We start from the raw sequence: 13,262 nt of genomic DNA on the forward strand, positions 1-13,262 counted from the left end.
ACTTTGTTATAGAAGTTACCAGTGTGATTACTGAAATGTTCTTTTCATGTATTCTCTAATGTCTGTATTAAATATCTGAGCAGTGACTGAAGCTGATGTCAGGAATGCAGTAACAGTGCTTGCTCATTTAGCCCAGCTTCCCAGAATGAAGTATGGACTTGTCAATACATCCATCTGCTTTTCTAGGGTACCCTGACGACTATAAGTCACAGGGTCATTGAAGTCTAGAGTTTAAGGGACCATTTGTTTGTTAAAGCTTTACTATACTGCATTATATTAAAGTGTCCTCTCCTTGAGAGAAAGAACGCATTATCTTGATGTTTTGAGAAAACTCTCCTGTTTATAGTTAGAGCCTGGCCAAATCCAACCTTGGAAAAGCTGTGTGTCAGTGTGTGTGTGTTAGTCTTCTTGGTTACAGGTTAAGGAACCACTGGCATTATTGGAGATTGACTGAGTTGTTGCTCTGGACATGTTGGCGCCCAGAAACCCAAATCTGCGACCTGGACGGTCACGACGTGCCTAACTTCAGGGTCTGAGTGTCAGCTGCATAATCAATGGAGATATGCTTCAGTCTATCTGTATATGTGTGGAAAATTACTATGTTTATCTATTCCTTAGCCAATGAGAATCATTCAACCTGAAGCAAGGACATAGCTTAGACCTTGGTGAAGGGTATAACGTGTGTGTGTGTGTGTGTGTGTGTGTGTGTGTGTGTGTGTGTGTGTGTGTGTGTGTGTGTGTGTGTGGTGAAGGGTATAACGTGTGTGTGTGTGTGTGTGTGTGTGTGTGTGTGTGTGTGTGTGTGTGTGTGTGTGTGTGTGTGTGTGTGTGTGTGTGTGTGTGCGTGTGTGTGTGTTTTATAGTTAAACAGCCCTGGGATAAAAAGAAATTGGCAGTTGTCACGCTGGGACTTCAATGAGGACGATGAGGCAACGGGTACAGAGTAACAAAGATTTATTCACACAACGGTAGTATAATCCAAGAACGAAACAGCATGTGAGGCACATATAACATGCACAAGCACAAACAATCACCGACGATGACACAGGACATGAAGGGAACTTAAATACACAGATGAACAATGAAGACAACAGCTGAAGACAATTATGATGACGATGATGAATAGCAGGTGCGGGTAATGATGAAGGAGGATGCTGGGAACTGTAGCGCAGACAATGACGATGACAGAGACAGTGACAGTGAAGAAGACGATGCCAGTGACAATGAACGTGACAATGAATGTAATGGTGACAGTAGTTTTAATGGGTTTCAATGGGGACATTTTTGTCCTTAAGGTCCTGAGTGTAAATATTTTGTGTATCCAGTGATTTATGAAAGGAAATGAGGATGAAATAAGAAAATTCCAATAAAAATACACACTTGTGCATATAGATTGGTTAAAGATAAAAATTAGTGCACTTGGCATTTACACAGGAAAAAATATTAGAAAATAAAACTGAAAAGAGAAAAACATGTCCTTAAGGAAACACAAGGGTTAATTTGGTTCTAAACTTTACATTGAAGTGTGATTGATCAATGAAACCCTTTGATTACAGTGTTATTATTGATGCATAATTTGCAGAACTGTATTAATCTAGAAGCAGAATCAGATTTAACTGTGATTTTCTGCTGTAATAAACAGTTTAACTGGTAAGATCCTCAGAGGAGAAGATGTGCAGAGAATACATAAGAATGGAAAGACAGTCTCTGTGAAGGATGTCCTGAATGTGCACAGACAGTCTTTAGTTACAGGATCAGAGAATGACACTGTTCCTCTGTCATAGTCCAGCTGAACTCTCACACGCTGAAGCTTCTGTTTAACAGTGAAGACAGTGCCGGGTTGCTCTGGGGAATGTGAGCCGTATTCGCTCTCTGTGTACAGCACACACCAGACATTAGACTCAAAGAAAACCACTCCCTTCCTTTGGTTTGATGCTGTGGTTATTCCAAGAATCCAGTCTGTACTGTCACCAACCTCCACATCCCAGCAGTGTGTTCCTGAGTTAAAGCCCTCAGATCCCAGGACACATGCATAACTGTCAAACCTCTCTGGATTATCAGGAAGTATTTTATATACATCACTGAACGACACACTGGTCAGATCAGCAGAGAGTGTGAGAAGAGGAGCTGCTGTGTTTGGATCCAGAGTCAACGGAGCTGCAAAGAGAATAACATCAGATTACAGGATGAGATATGATGTATTAGAAATGTAAAACATGTTTCTTTTGTTGAAAGAGATCATAAATCATAAATCATAACAATGGTCTCTCAGTTACTGTCAGAATGGATTGAGGCTTCAGGTTTAATATCAGTATTCAATAAACACTATTGTATCATAATACATAAACCATGAGGAATAGACTTTTCATTATGAGTTCGCTGTATGATCTGATGATTTTCTGAAATACAGTTTAGATTCACTTAGAAATTCAAGTGATTATTAAATATATTTCTATCAAATGTTGATGTTGTGTGTGTTTATATGTGAACTATCTTCTGCACTGGTGTCAAATCTGCTGAGACTCACTGTGTTGGACAGTTTCCAGCATCTTCTTCCAGACTCTGAACTGCAGGTTACCCAGATAACGCGACACATGAATCAAAGCTCCAGAACTCATCCGTGGATCCGGCTGTGAGATCTGGACTCTGAGGAACATTCAGGAGTCAGAACTGCAGTGAATTTGAGTTCAGATCCACTGAGAGAAGAGATACGAGCAGCTCACTCACCTTTCCATTAAGGCCTTAAAGTTCTGGAAAATATAGAGTTTGAAAACATTTTAATATCTTATCAAACACTCTCAGTGTCAGTGAGTCTCTCTATACAAGTTGTTTTATGCACAAAGAATGAAGCCAGATTGATTTGTCACCTTTAGAAACGAGACGTCATTGTCTTTCATCATCTCCTCCATGTCTCTGATTGTGTGTGAAAGAGCTGAGATGTGTGTGTTCATCTCCTCCAGCTTCTCCTTCATCCTCTGCTTCTTCTGCTCCTCTTCCTCTCTCAGTGCAGTGATTGTAGCTTCTTCTTCGTCTCTGAGAAACTGATGAAGCTTCTCAAACTCTTCTTTAATCTGACGCTCTGTGTGCTCAGCTTGAGACTGAAATCAAATCACATTCACTTCAGTCAGCGCTGTATGAACACACACTCCACTAATGTCAATAATAAACTCTGTGTGTGAATGTTGAGTATTTAACTCTTTATATCCTCACCTTGATGTGTTCAATTCTTTCGTCACACTTTTTCTTCATTTCTTCTCCATGTTTGAGCTTGTTTTGTAAGGACGTCAGTGCTGTATTAAACTCCTCCTACAGGTTAAGATGAAAATCTGTGAAACTTATTCAGCTATAAGAGGTTTAAACATTGTATGTTTGGATGTTTTTATTGTTATATTATTATTTTATTAAATGTTGACTGGGTCATTCTCAGGAAGCATTTGTGCCTGAAATGGCAGAACATATATATTTTAATTATATAATCTGGGATGAACATCAATAAATCATGTTTTCACCAAACAAATGTTTTTTTTTTTTGTTTTTTTTAATGCAATGGCCAATTCTTAATTATTATATCCATTCAGTTTTAAATTTGTGGTTGTGCAAATACAAATACAGAAAGTGAAAGTATGTTTGTATCATTCACTTTTTGGTGTGTCTTAAATCACATATTATTATTTAAAAAATATGAATAACCCATGAAATTTCTATTTTTTCAATATGTAATTGTTGGTTGTTTTGTGCAGATGTTGTTACATTCAAGAAGATTTGAACATCAGAGGGTTGAAGATTAGTGCCGAATTTGATATCAGTAGTAAATCATAAAGATTTAGTCTGAACAAACATAAATGCTTGTCTATTGTAGAATAATAATACTCTATGTTTAGCACTGTATTCAGCATATGAAATGAGAGACATTAGTCTTACCTTGTGAGATGAAACCACTTCACTGATGGGTCTGAATGTGTGATTAGTGTGTTTCTCTGAGTCTCTGCACACTAAACACACCGGCTGTTTGTCCTCCTGACAGAAGAGTTTGAGTTTCTCACTGTGTAAACTGCAGATCTCCTCAGATCCTGATGAACGTTTCTCATTTCCCTCCTTTATCAATGAATCACACAAGTTTTTTAACGCTAGATTAATTGGAGGTTCATTTCTAGATGATCTTCTCCTGCAGACAGGACACTCCTGAGTTTCCTTAATTTTCCAGAACTGTTGTAGACACTCTTTACAAAAACTGTGACTACAGGACAGAAGAACAGGAGTCTTGAAGATTTCACAGCAAACAGGACAAGAAAGCTCTTCCACAGATTTTGAATCCATTTCCTCGTCTTGTAAAAGATCCAATGATCTACAATTTACTTTCACTTTCTGAACTTTGGTTTAAAGAGTAAATAACTATTACAATCAAAATCTAATCAAGGTTCAATCAAAAATACACAAAAACCCTAATATAATGTGTCCTCCTCTGTTCTTCACGACTCGTTGTAGCTTTCAGTAAAAATGAAAGGTAGAAATAATAAGACTAGTCACTTCCTGGAAGGTTTTGTAAGAGGGTGTAGTTTGCTGGAGTGCCCATGATCTCCACTAGGGGGAAACACCTCCCGACTCTTGTGCTATCTTATCATGGACTACATTTCCCATAATGCTTGATTACATTCAGCTGTGTCTCATTACCTTGTTAATGTTAACTCTACCTATAGACCATGCGCTTAGATCTTTAAAATAGGGCCCACTGTCTTAACATAACGGCTATGTTTATTCAACTGGCTCCTGAAGACAGACTGGATGTATAGTTTTAACTTTATTTTATTTGTGCTTTTCTAACCCTTCATGTCAAAAGCCTTATTTGTTTTAGAGCAACCCAAGCCTTTTCCCTTGCCGGGTGGTCTTCTGCTTTCTCTGCACTCGGCTAAATTGTTCTCTGTCAAGGACCTTAAATCGAGATATTACCAGGTCGAAGATAAACACAAAACAGCTTTTGTTTGTCCTCTGGGCTTCTTTGAATTTGATCGCATGCATCAAGGTGTCACAAATGTACCTAGCACTTTCCAGAGGCTTATGGAAAAGTCCATATGGTTCCCAACCTTGCAACATGGGGACTAACGTCCCGGTAAGTTGGAAATAGGAAGTCTCGTCGTGAGAAGCGAGAACGAGTGAGAAACACGAACTGCTTTACGGCAATTCAACATAAACACGCACGCCATTCGATACTGTGTATGATGTATTACACACCTCGGTAGACATAGCTCCACACCATAAAGTTGGCCGGCTCCCATAATAACAAATGCACATGAGCAGTGGTAGAAAGGGGGAGGATGGTGCCGCAAGTGAGATTTTTTTGTGAAATATACGGCCCACAGCTGTAGGGGGAGCTCGTTGAGAAAACACGCAACAACAAAAGTGAAAATCAGCAAAGAAATGTCTAGAGTTGCCTTGTTCCCCTTTAAAATGGGCCATCTGTGAGAAATTCAGTGATTATTTCTATGGCACAGAATTGACTGTTCTCACGGACAAAAACCCACTGACATACACGCTGACCACAGCAAAACTCGACGCAGCGGGACATCGCTGGCTTGTGGCGTTATCTACTTACAGGTTCAATATCAGAGGCGTCAGAGTCTGTTGTTCTTGCAGAGTCCCTGGCGTTGAATGCTTCATCTCTCCCTGAAAGTTTCACCACCATAGGGTACGAGACTATCCCTGGAATGACCTGTGACGATTAGTACTGAGCTCAGAGGGAGGATTCAACTTTGAGAAGGATAATTTCTATCATGGAGCAAGGTCAGAAACCCACCTTCTGAGCAAGCTTGAACCCCTCGAGGTCAAACTGCTCCTGAGGGAATGGAAACGGCTTGAGCTACGAGATGGAGCGTGTAACCGGAAGTGGACAACCCATGGGGCTGTGTTGCTCCAGCTGGTTCTGCCTCAAAGGTGCAGAGAGAGAGAGAGAGCACTGAAGGGTGTTCATGATGAGATGGGCCATCTTGCCTATGAGCATGCACTTGACCTAGCTCGTGCTAGATTCTTTTGGCCGAAGATGGTAAGGAATAATGGGAACAGATGTTACACCTGTGAGAGATGTTTTAGGAGGAAAGCGAGCCCTCAAAAAGCAGCTCCCATGGAATCCATACAGACAACTTATCCCCTTGATTTAGGATGTATGGATTATTTGTCTCTCGAGCCTGACAATTATGACACCAGAAATATGCTGGTCATGACCGACCACTTTACCAAATTTGCTGTGGCGGTACCGACAAAAGACTAGAAAGCTAAGACCACCGCAAAGGCATTCTGGGAGAATTTCACTGTCCATTATGGGTTCCCAAGTCGCCTCCTTAGTGACCAAGGCAAGGATTTTGAATCCCACACCATCAGAGAGTTGTGTGCCCTTATTGGAGCTGACAAGGTCAGGACTACGCCTTATCACCCAGTGGAGAGGTTCAATAGACCTCTTCTCGGTACGCTTCGGTCAGGTGTGAGTTGCTGAAATCGGAACAGCAAACTACTCTTACTACTTCTACTAAAGAAAGATATGGTAAATGTTGCATGAGCATACTATACTAATATGTGCTTCCTGCCGGTAGAAAAACTTACATCACCATCTACCAGGGCTGCCAACTTTTGAGTTCAGCTTGGAGTGAGATCGAGCTTGTGAATCGATTTCAATGTCAATACAATATCTATTATATTTTAATATATAGGGATAGTATGTTAATTATTCTCAAGAAAAAATATCTACGCCTGGTTTCATGTACATGGTTTAAGCCAAGTCCCGGACTAAAATGCATGTTTGAGCTGTTTTAACTAAAAGCAACTATATCTCAGTGCCATTGTTTTGTCCCAAGATGCACATCAGTAATGTTTTTCTCTTAGGCACGTTTATAAAAGCTAGGCTACTTAAATGCCCTAATTGAACTAAGGTCTAATCCTGGTTTAGGCTTAATCTAAACCCTGTCTATGAAACTGGGCCCTTATGTTGTAATCTAGAAGCCGTCCTACATGTGATCTTACAATCATTTCTCAAATACGCTTACGTGTGATTCAGAGAATGAACGTACACACAAAAAACATGCATACACCTCTCTTGAGATTGAAATCTACAGTGATCTTGAAATTGTGCGCAGCTGAATGGTTTCAGATCTCATCCTTGTAAACGCCGCTTAATTAATACCATTAACATATAAAAGAGCACCAGTCAACATCTAATGCTTTATAAAGTATACTTAAGAACGGCGAGTGGCAAGAATTAAAATAGTACTCAGATTCTTTCCCACAAGGAAAAGTGTGTACGGCTAATCAGACCCTGATGGCACTAAGCACTTTTACATGTCAAAGACCGTTGTTATAAATATGAACGTTGGTGTGGATTTTACCGTACGCACACTCTAAGATCAAATCTGCATATGTTATAAAATATGCACATTTTATAAAAGAGGCCCAGCGTAACAAGCGTTTTTTTTCAACATTGCAACATTGCACATCCAATCAACTCCTGACAAACACATTAATTATTATTTGAATTATTACTCAGTGAATGAATGAATGAATGATGCATTTATAAACAGTGTACTGCTGTACACCCAAAGCACTTTACAATCGCGTCAGGGGTCTCTCCTCAAGCATCCACTTTGAGGACGGTGCGCTCACCACACACCAGCTGTCGGTGGAGATGAGAGAGAGCGATCGAGACAGGTTAGTGGATGGGGATTATTAGGAGGCCATGAATGGTAAGGGCCAATGGAGGGAATCTGGCCAGGATACAGGGGTATCACCCCTACTCTTTACGAGAAGTGCCATTTTGTCTTTCAAACACATTAAAATGTACACATTCTTATAATTTCATATTTACATGCAATGCTGGGATCCATCTTTTTTGTCAGCTGAACCTCTTTGACCTAATATATATATACTTGAAATACCTCCTGAGATTTTAAGTTAATAAGTTTATGTCAATAATAAAATTAAGTCAATATTAATAATAATAAATCACTGACGTCAATTAATGGTCACATGACATGCAGGTAAACAAATACAATTATTTGTTTTAGGGAGTGTTTTATTCTTGAAATTATTCATTTTAACTTTTATTTTTTTTATGATTTAATTACTTACTATCTTTATTACATTAAACTCACGAACCCCAGTCTGGGAAACTCTGATGTAATGTATTAATGCACTTCATGTTGTTGATAACAAAGAATGGAATATATTTTCTTTCTCTTTGTATTTTTATTTTTGTATTTTTTATTTTTTTATACGGTGCAAGATTATCCAATTCAAATCAATGTGATAAACGAGTTAGGTCAAAGTAATCAAACAGTAGTCAGATTACATTACGTTAAATGTAAAATGTAAGGCATAAAGTTACTAACTTCATTTTTTTGTCCTGTAATTCGGAATCAGTATTAATGGACTACAATTAGCACTGCTTCTTATTTGATGCTAAAGCAGTTTGACGTGTGAACACTAGAGGTCAGCAGAGAGCCCGATCTCATAGAAATCCACACAAAACAAGGTTTTAGCTCATTAGCAGTACCTCTTTCCTCCTTATGTTGAACTAAAATTAAGGGTAAATAAAATTACAAACACATTAAACTTTGAATTAAATAAAATAAAATTAAGATTGAACACTCATTTGATCACAGAATGAGCTTAATTCTCTGAGCTGAAAGTGGCCTGTAATTCTTTATCAAACCCTTTGCATCTTGAAGTTGCTGATACAGTGCAAATCAGAGGCACTTATTTTAAGCGAGCATGTTTCTGCATCATCATGACCCTGTCAGTCTGCTCCCTGAACTCTGAGCCAGTCCATTGAAGAGACACATTGTTTCTTAAGGCTGTTCTCTGAGTGTGTGTAGGAGAGACTGAGAGCAGCATTACACTGAAGCACAGCACTGCTGCCGACAGACATGGGTAAGCTTCTTCTTCTTCTTCTTCTTCTTCTTCTTCTTTGGTGTTTATTGGCGGTTGGCAAACCAACTTGTAGGTGCATTACCGCCACCGACTGGACTGGAGTGTGGACAGGATACATGCTTATAGGATTGACATAATGCGACATATGAATGAAAATTCATGAGGAAACAACAACAAAACAAAACGTAAAAAAAAAAAAAAAAAAAAAAAAAACGCCTAAATTCTTTTACTTAATTTCGTTTCTTTAATAAACTTAATAATACTATCATATATAGCTTTTTCCTTTAGTATACCTATTATAGAAAAATCTTTATGCTCAGCTTTAATTAGTGACTGAATGAAATTACGTCTTTCATTGTTGTATTTCCTGCAGTAAAGTATTACATGTTCAACTGTCTCTTGCTGACTACAGTGATTACATTCCCCTGTTGGGTGCTTGCCAATTTTAAACAATGTACTATTCAATCCTGTGTGACCTATTCTCAGACGGGTAATAATATTCTCTTCACTTCTGTTCCTGCTCTCTCTCCTCCCAGCACAAACTTGTTGTTGAATATTATATAAGTGTCTTCCTGTTTCAATACCATCCCAGTGTACCTGCCATATTGATTGTACATATTTCCTAATGAACACTTTAGCTTCTGCTTTACTTAATGGAACTTGTAAATCTATCTGCTTTAACTTTAAAGATTGTTTAGCCAAAATATCTACCTTCTCATTACCCACTACACCAACATGAGCAGGAACCCAAATAAATTGAATTGATATACCCATAAGCTTTATGTTATACAATTTATGGAATATTTCATTAATTATATCCATCCTAAAAGATGATCTGCCAGATTTTATGCTTTCCAGTGCCGAGTAGCTATCAGATGCAATAACTATGTTATTCATTTGCTTTTCTTCTGTCCACTGCAGGGCCATTAAAATTGCCAATAGTTCTGTAGCATAAACTGATAAATGGTCAGAAACTCTTTTCTTAATGTGAGAATCATTCATTGGAATATACACGGCTGCACCGGCATACATGGGTAAGCTCAGCATTTCTGCTCTTTAAAAGGGACGGTTCGCCCTATTTTGTCATTTTTTTGTACATTTAAATGAACAATGTTATCTGTAGTTTGATACACTTGCATATCCAGCAGCTACATATACATACACACATATTTGAGAGTGTCTGAATGTCACTGCAATCGATAGATACTAAATTCCTGCACAGGAGAGTTTCTCAAAACTTTTCGTTGATTCATAATTTTAGCTCAGCGTGTTTTGATCAGCTTGTGTTTTAGTGGATGTATGAAGTCAGTTCCTCACACAGGTGTAGATCATAACTTTAACTATGAACATCATTCACTAACACCAATGCTTTTAGAACATCATATTATGTCTTATAATTTCAAAACTAATGTGAAATGTTTTGCTTGTGCTGTATTTCTTGAAAATGAAATAGCACTTTGTTTGATATTTGGATATGTCTTAGAATAAATGTGAATGATATCCAAGTTTGTTTGTTTTTTACCTCAGGGGAATCAAAATCTTTAATTAGGAATCGATAAGAATTGGAATTGTTAAATTTCCAATTAAAATTTAATAGTGCAGTTTCTGAATAGATCTGCTGGATATTAGACTTCAAGTTTTTCTTTATCCTTGTGTCTGTAGTAATTCAGAGGATATAGTTTTTTATTAAGTTTAACTAATTTTACATACACTGCTGTTCAAAAAGTGTGGGGTCTGTAAGATTAAAAAATAATAATAATTTTGCTCACTAACTAAGGCTGCATTTATCTGATCAAAAATAGTAATATTGTGAAATACTTTTACTGTTTAACATTTATTCCTGTGATCAAAGCTGAATTTTCAGCATCATTACTCAGTCTTCAGTGTCACATGATCCTTCAGAAATCATTCTAAGATCATTTCTGATTATTATCAATGTTTAAAACAGCTGTGCTGCTTCATATTACAATTACAGTAATGTCTCACTGCTTAATGTTTTATAATATGGCACTGCTGAGTCACAACTATGTTTGAGTATCGTTTGGATTTTAACGATTCAGATTCTTATCGATCCCTATTATAAAAAAATATATATTATAATAATAATAATAATAATAATAATAATAATAAAAACTGTGATATCATTCACGTTTATTCTAAGTTTAATTGCAAAATATTTCATTGTAACTGAATACCATAAACAAAAATCAACATGCTAAAGAACACTTAAACAAGGAACTTTAGTCTACGTTTTAAAAATACCTTAGCAAAAACAACTAACCTAACTAATATACATTTCAAGCATTAAAGACAAGTGAATACTCAGTAATTAAAAAAGAACAAAAGCTCATAGGTTCAGGTCTCTCGACTGAGGTTGTGGAGACCATACTCCAGTCTAGAGCTCTCTCCACAAGAAGACTGAATATGCACTGGAATGGAAACTGTTCTCTGCCTGGTGCGGAGAACGCCTTCTGAATCTTGCTATCTGCCCTATGGTACAGTACTTGATTTCTGCATTGAATGTTTCTTTGCTGGGTTATCTCTGAGGAGAGATCCTTATTTCGTCTTCTCCGTGGTACGTGAGGCTGAGGCCTGCACATACTTGGATTTGCACCTGGTATGGTGATAGTCTTTCTTTACCCCTTGCCGGGTTGTATTCCTAGGCCCCTACTAAATTTGCGGGTCATTTGTGCTGCTGGCCTTCTGTCCTCCACCTTAATCCCCCAGATCAGGAAAAACTTAATCTTAATTATTTGTGCTAGTGTGCGCATGGTCTTCATACAGAACAGGCATTTGTCATATGGCGTCGTGGGTATAGGGTTCCCGCAGCGCTTGACGCAGCGCGAGTTCCCTTGAAAGGGACCGTCTCAGGTTACGTATGTAACCATGGTTCCCTGAGAGGGAACGAGACGCTGCGTCGCCTTGCCATACTCCCTGCATGCCTGTGATCGACTTGCTTCGGCTTTTCAGAAGCTGTCGCGGTCTGTTTTCAGGGGTGCTTTATAGTTTCCTGGTCGATGATGTCACCCGCCTATGACGTCTCGTCTTTCCATTGGACTGATTACACATGTGCTTCCCGACGCAATCACGCAGGGCGTTCCAGCAGCGCTTGACACAGCGTCTCGTTCCCTCTCAGGGAACCATGGTTACATACGTAACCTGAGACGTTTTATATACATCCATGCTGGACATTCATATTAAATTAGCATTATTTTCCTATGTTTTTACATCATGAAAATCTATATGGCTTCAGTTGTATGTAGGACATATATGACATAATATGATTAAAAATACATTAATATTATGCAATTTATATATGTGGTTTTTGCAGCATATATGTCGCTTACAATATTCTGTTGGAACATATAAGAATCACAGGAGTTTTTAGCAAACTTTTTCCATATGGGACTACATGAGCCTGTCCAGCAGAGGGAGAAACAGTTCAATAACAGGATCGATGTTTTTGTTACTGTCACCAAATCCCAGCATGCACTGCAGTCTCTGGTGCTGAGAACGGCTCCTGTTACATCATCAGTGGACATTTTGTCTTATTCATGATATTATGATATTTGTCACGCCAGATGTACTTAAAATACATTGAAGTGCATCAGTTTGCATCTGGTGTGGCGCTTTATATAAATATAAAGTATAAAAAAAAATCACAATTTTCAAACATTTTAAAACTGTTCTAAATAACGGTTTGAAAGTATTTAGTTTGTTTTGTTATTCTGTCAATCATTATGCATTAATATATAAACAGCTGCTGCCTCAGTGCATTCATATGTTTCAGAGCTCGAGTTATAGGATAATATACATATGAACATATGAGGATTTCACTGGCAAGAAGATTACTAAAATGTGTCAATACTTTACTTTATCTTGTCTACATATTGAAAACATGAATTTAAACATTTGTATTATTGTATGACTTATTTAATGGTTAAGGACTGAATTTAAAAAAATGCCAATTACTTTGGGAATTGTGGTTTACAGTACAGTAAAATTGTAGCCTGGATGCCAGCCGAACTTAGCCCCGCCCACAAATTTTTTTGTTCGGGAAGTTCGGTCTGGACTCGCTCCGTTGAGGAGCTATTATGCCCGAACAAAAATTGTTCGGACCAATCAAATTGTCAGGGCGGGCTTTATACGATGATGGACAGATGAGCAACGTAATCATCTACGTCACCAACGAGCGCTTGGGTTGAATTCGTTAACAACAAAGACGACAGCCGCTTGAGAATTGAGATTTCACGAGTTCACACTTACAAATAAGTCAGATAGAATAAATGCATATTTGACGTGCTTTCCGAGGAGAGGCTCAGAGTATGAATCTGAGTATGACGACGTCAGGC

The 13,262-nt window shown here is 38.1% G+C and overlaps 1 protein-coding gene across 1 annotated transcript; it reads right to left on the minus strand.

The window, feature by feature from the left end:
• Nucleotides 1-937: 937 nt before the first annotated feature.
• LOC311303504 (zinc-binding protein A33-like) lies at nt 938-4,570 on the minus strand. The gene is made up of 6 exons (XM_084430025.1): nt 3,922-4,570; nt 3,211-3,306; nt 2,868-3,098; nt 2,728-2,750; nt 2,528-2,646; nt 938-2,157 (listed from the first exon to the last, which is right to left on the minus strand). Exons 1-6 carry the CDS (start codon nt 4,315-4,317, stop codon nt 1,613-1,615), a joined length of 1,410 nt encoding a protein of 469 aa, XP_084286151.1. The 5' UTR covers nt 4,318-4,570; the 3' UTR covers nt 938-1,612.
• Between the last annotated feature and the right edge of the window lie 8,692 nt (nt 4,571-13,262).

Source organism: Rutilus rutilus (genome assembly GCF_951802725.1).
Source record: "Rutilus rutilus genome assembly, chromosome: 14".
Taxonomy (NCBI): domain Eukaryota; kingdom Metazoa; phylum Chordata; class Actinopteri; order Cypriniformes; family Leuciscidae; genus Rutilus; species Rutilus rutilus.

Excerpts from the sequence above, each read along its gene's own strand:
- LOC311303504 (XM_084430025.1), bottom strand. The coding sequence starts at position 4,317 with ATGGATTCAAAATCTGTGGAAGAGCTTTCTTGTCCTGTTTGCTGTGAA. Across the intron at positions 3,099-3,210 it reads AAAGAATTGAACACATCAAG|TCTCAAGCTGAGCACACAGA; the intron begins GTGAGGATATAA and ends ATTTGATTTCAG. Across the intron at positions 2,158-2,527 it reads GCTGGAAACTGTCCAACACA|CTCCGTTGACTCTGGATCCA; the intron begins GTGAGTCTCAGC and ends TTCTCTTTGCAG.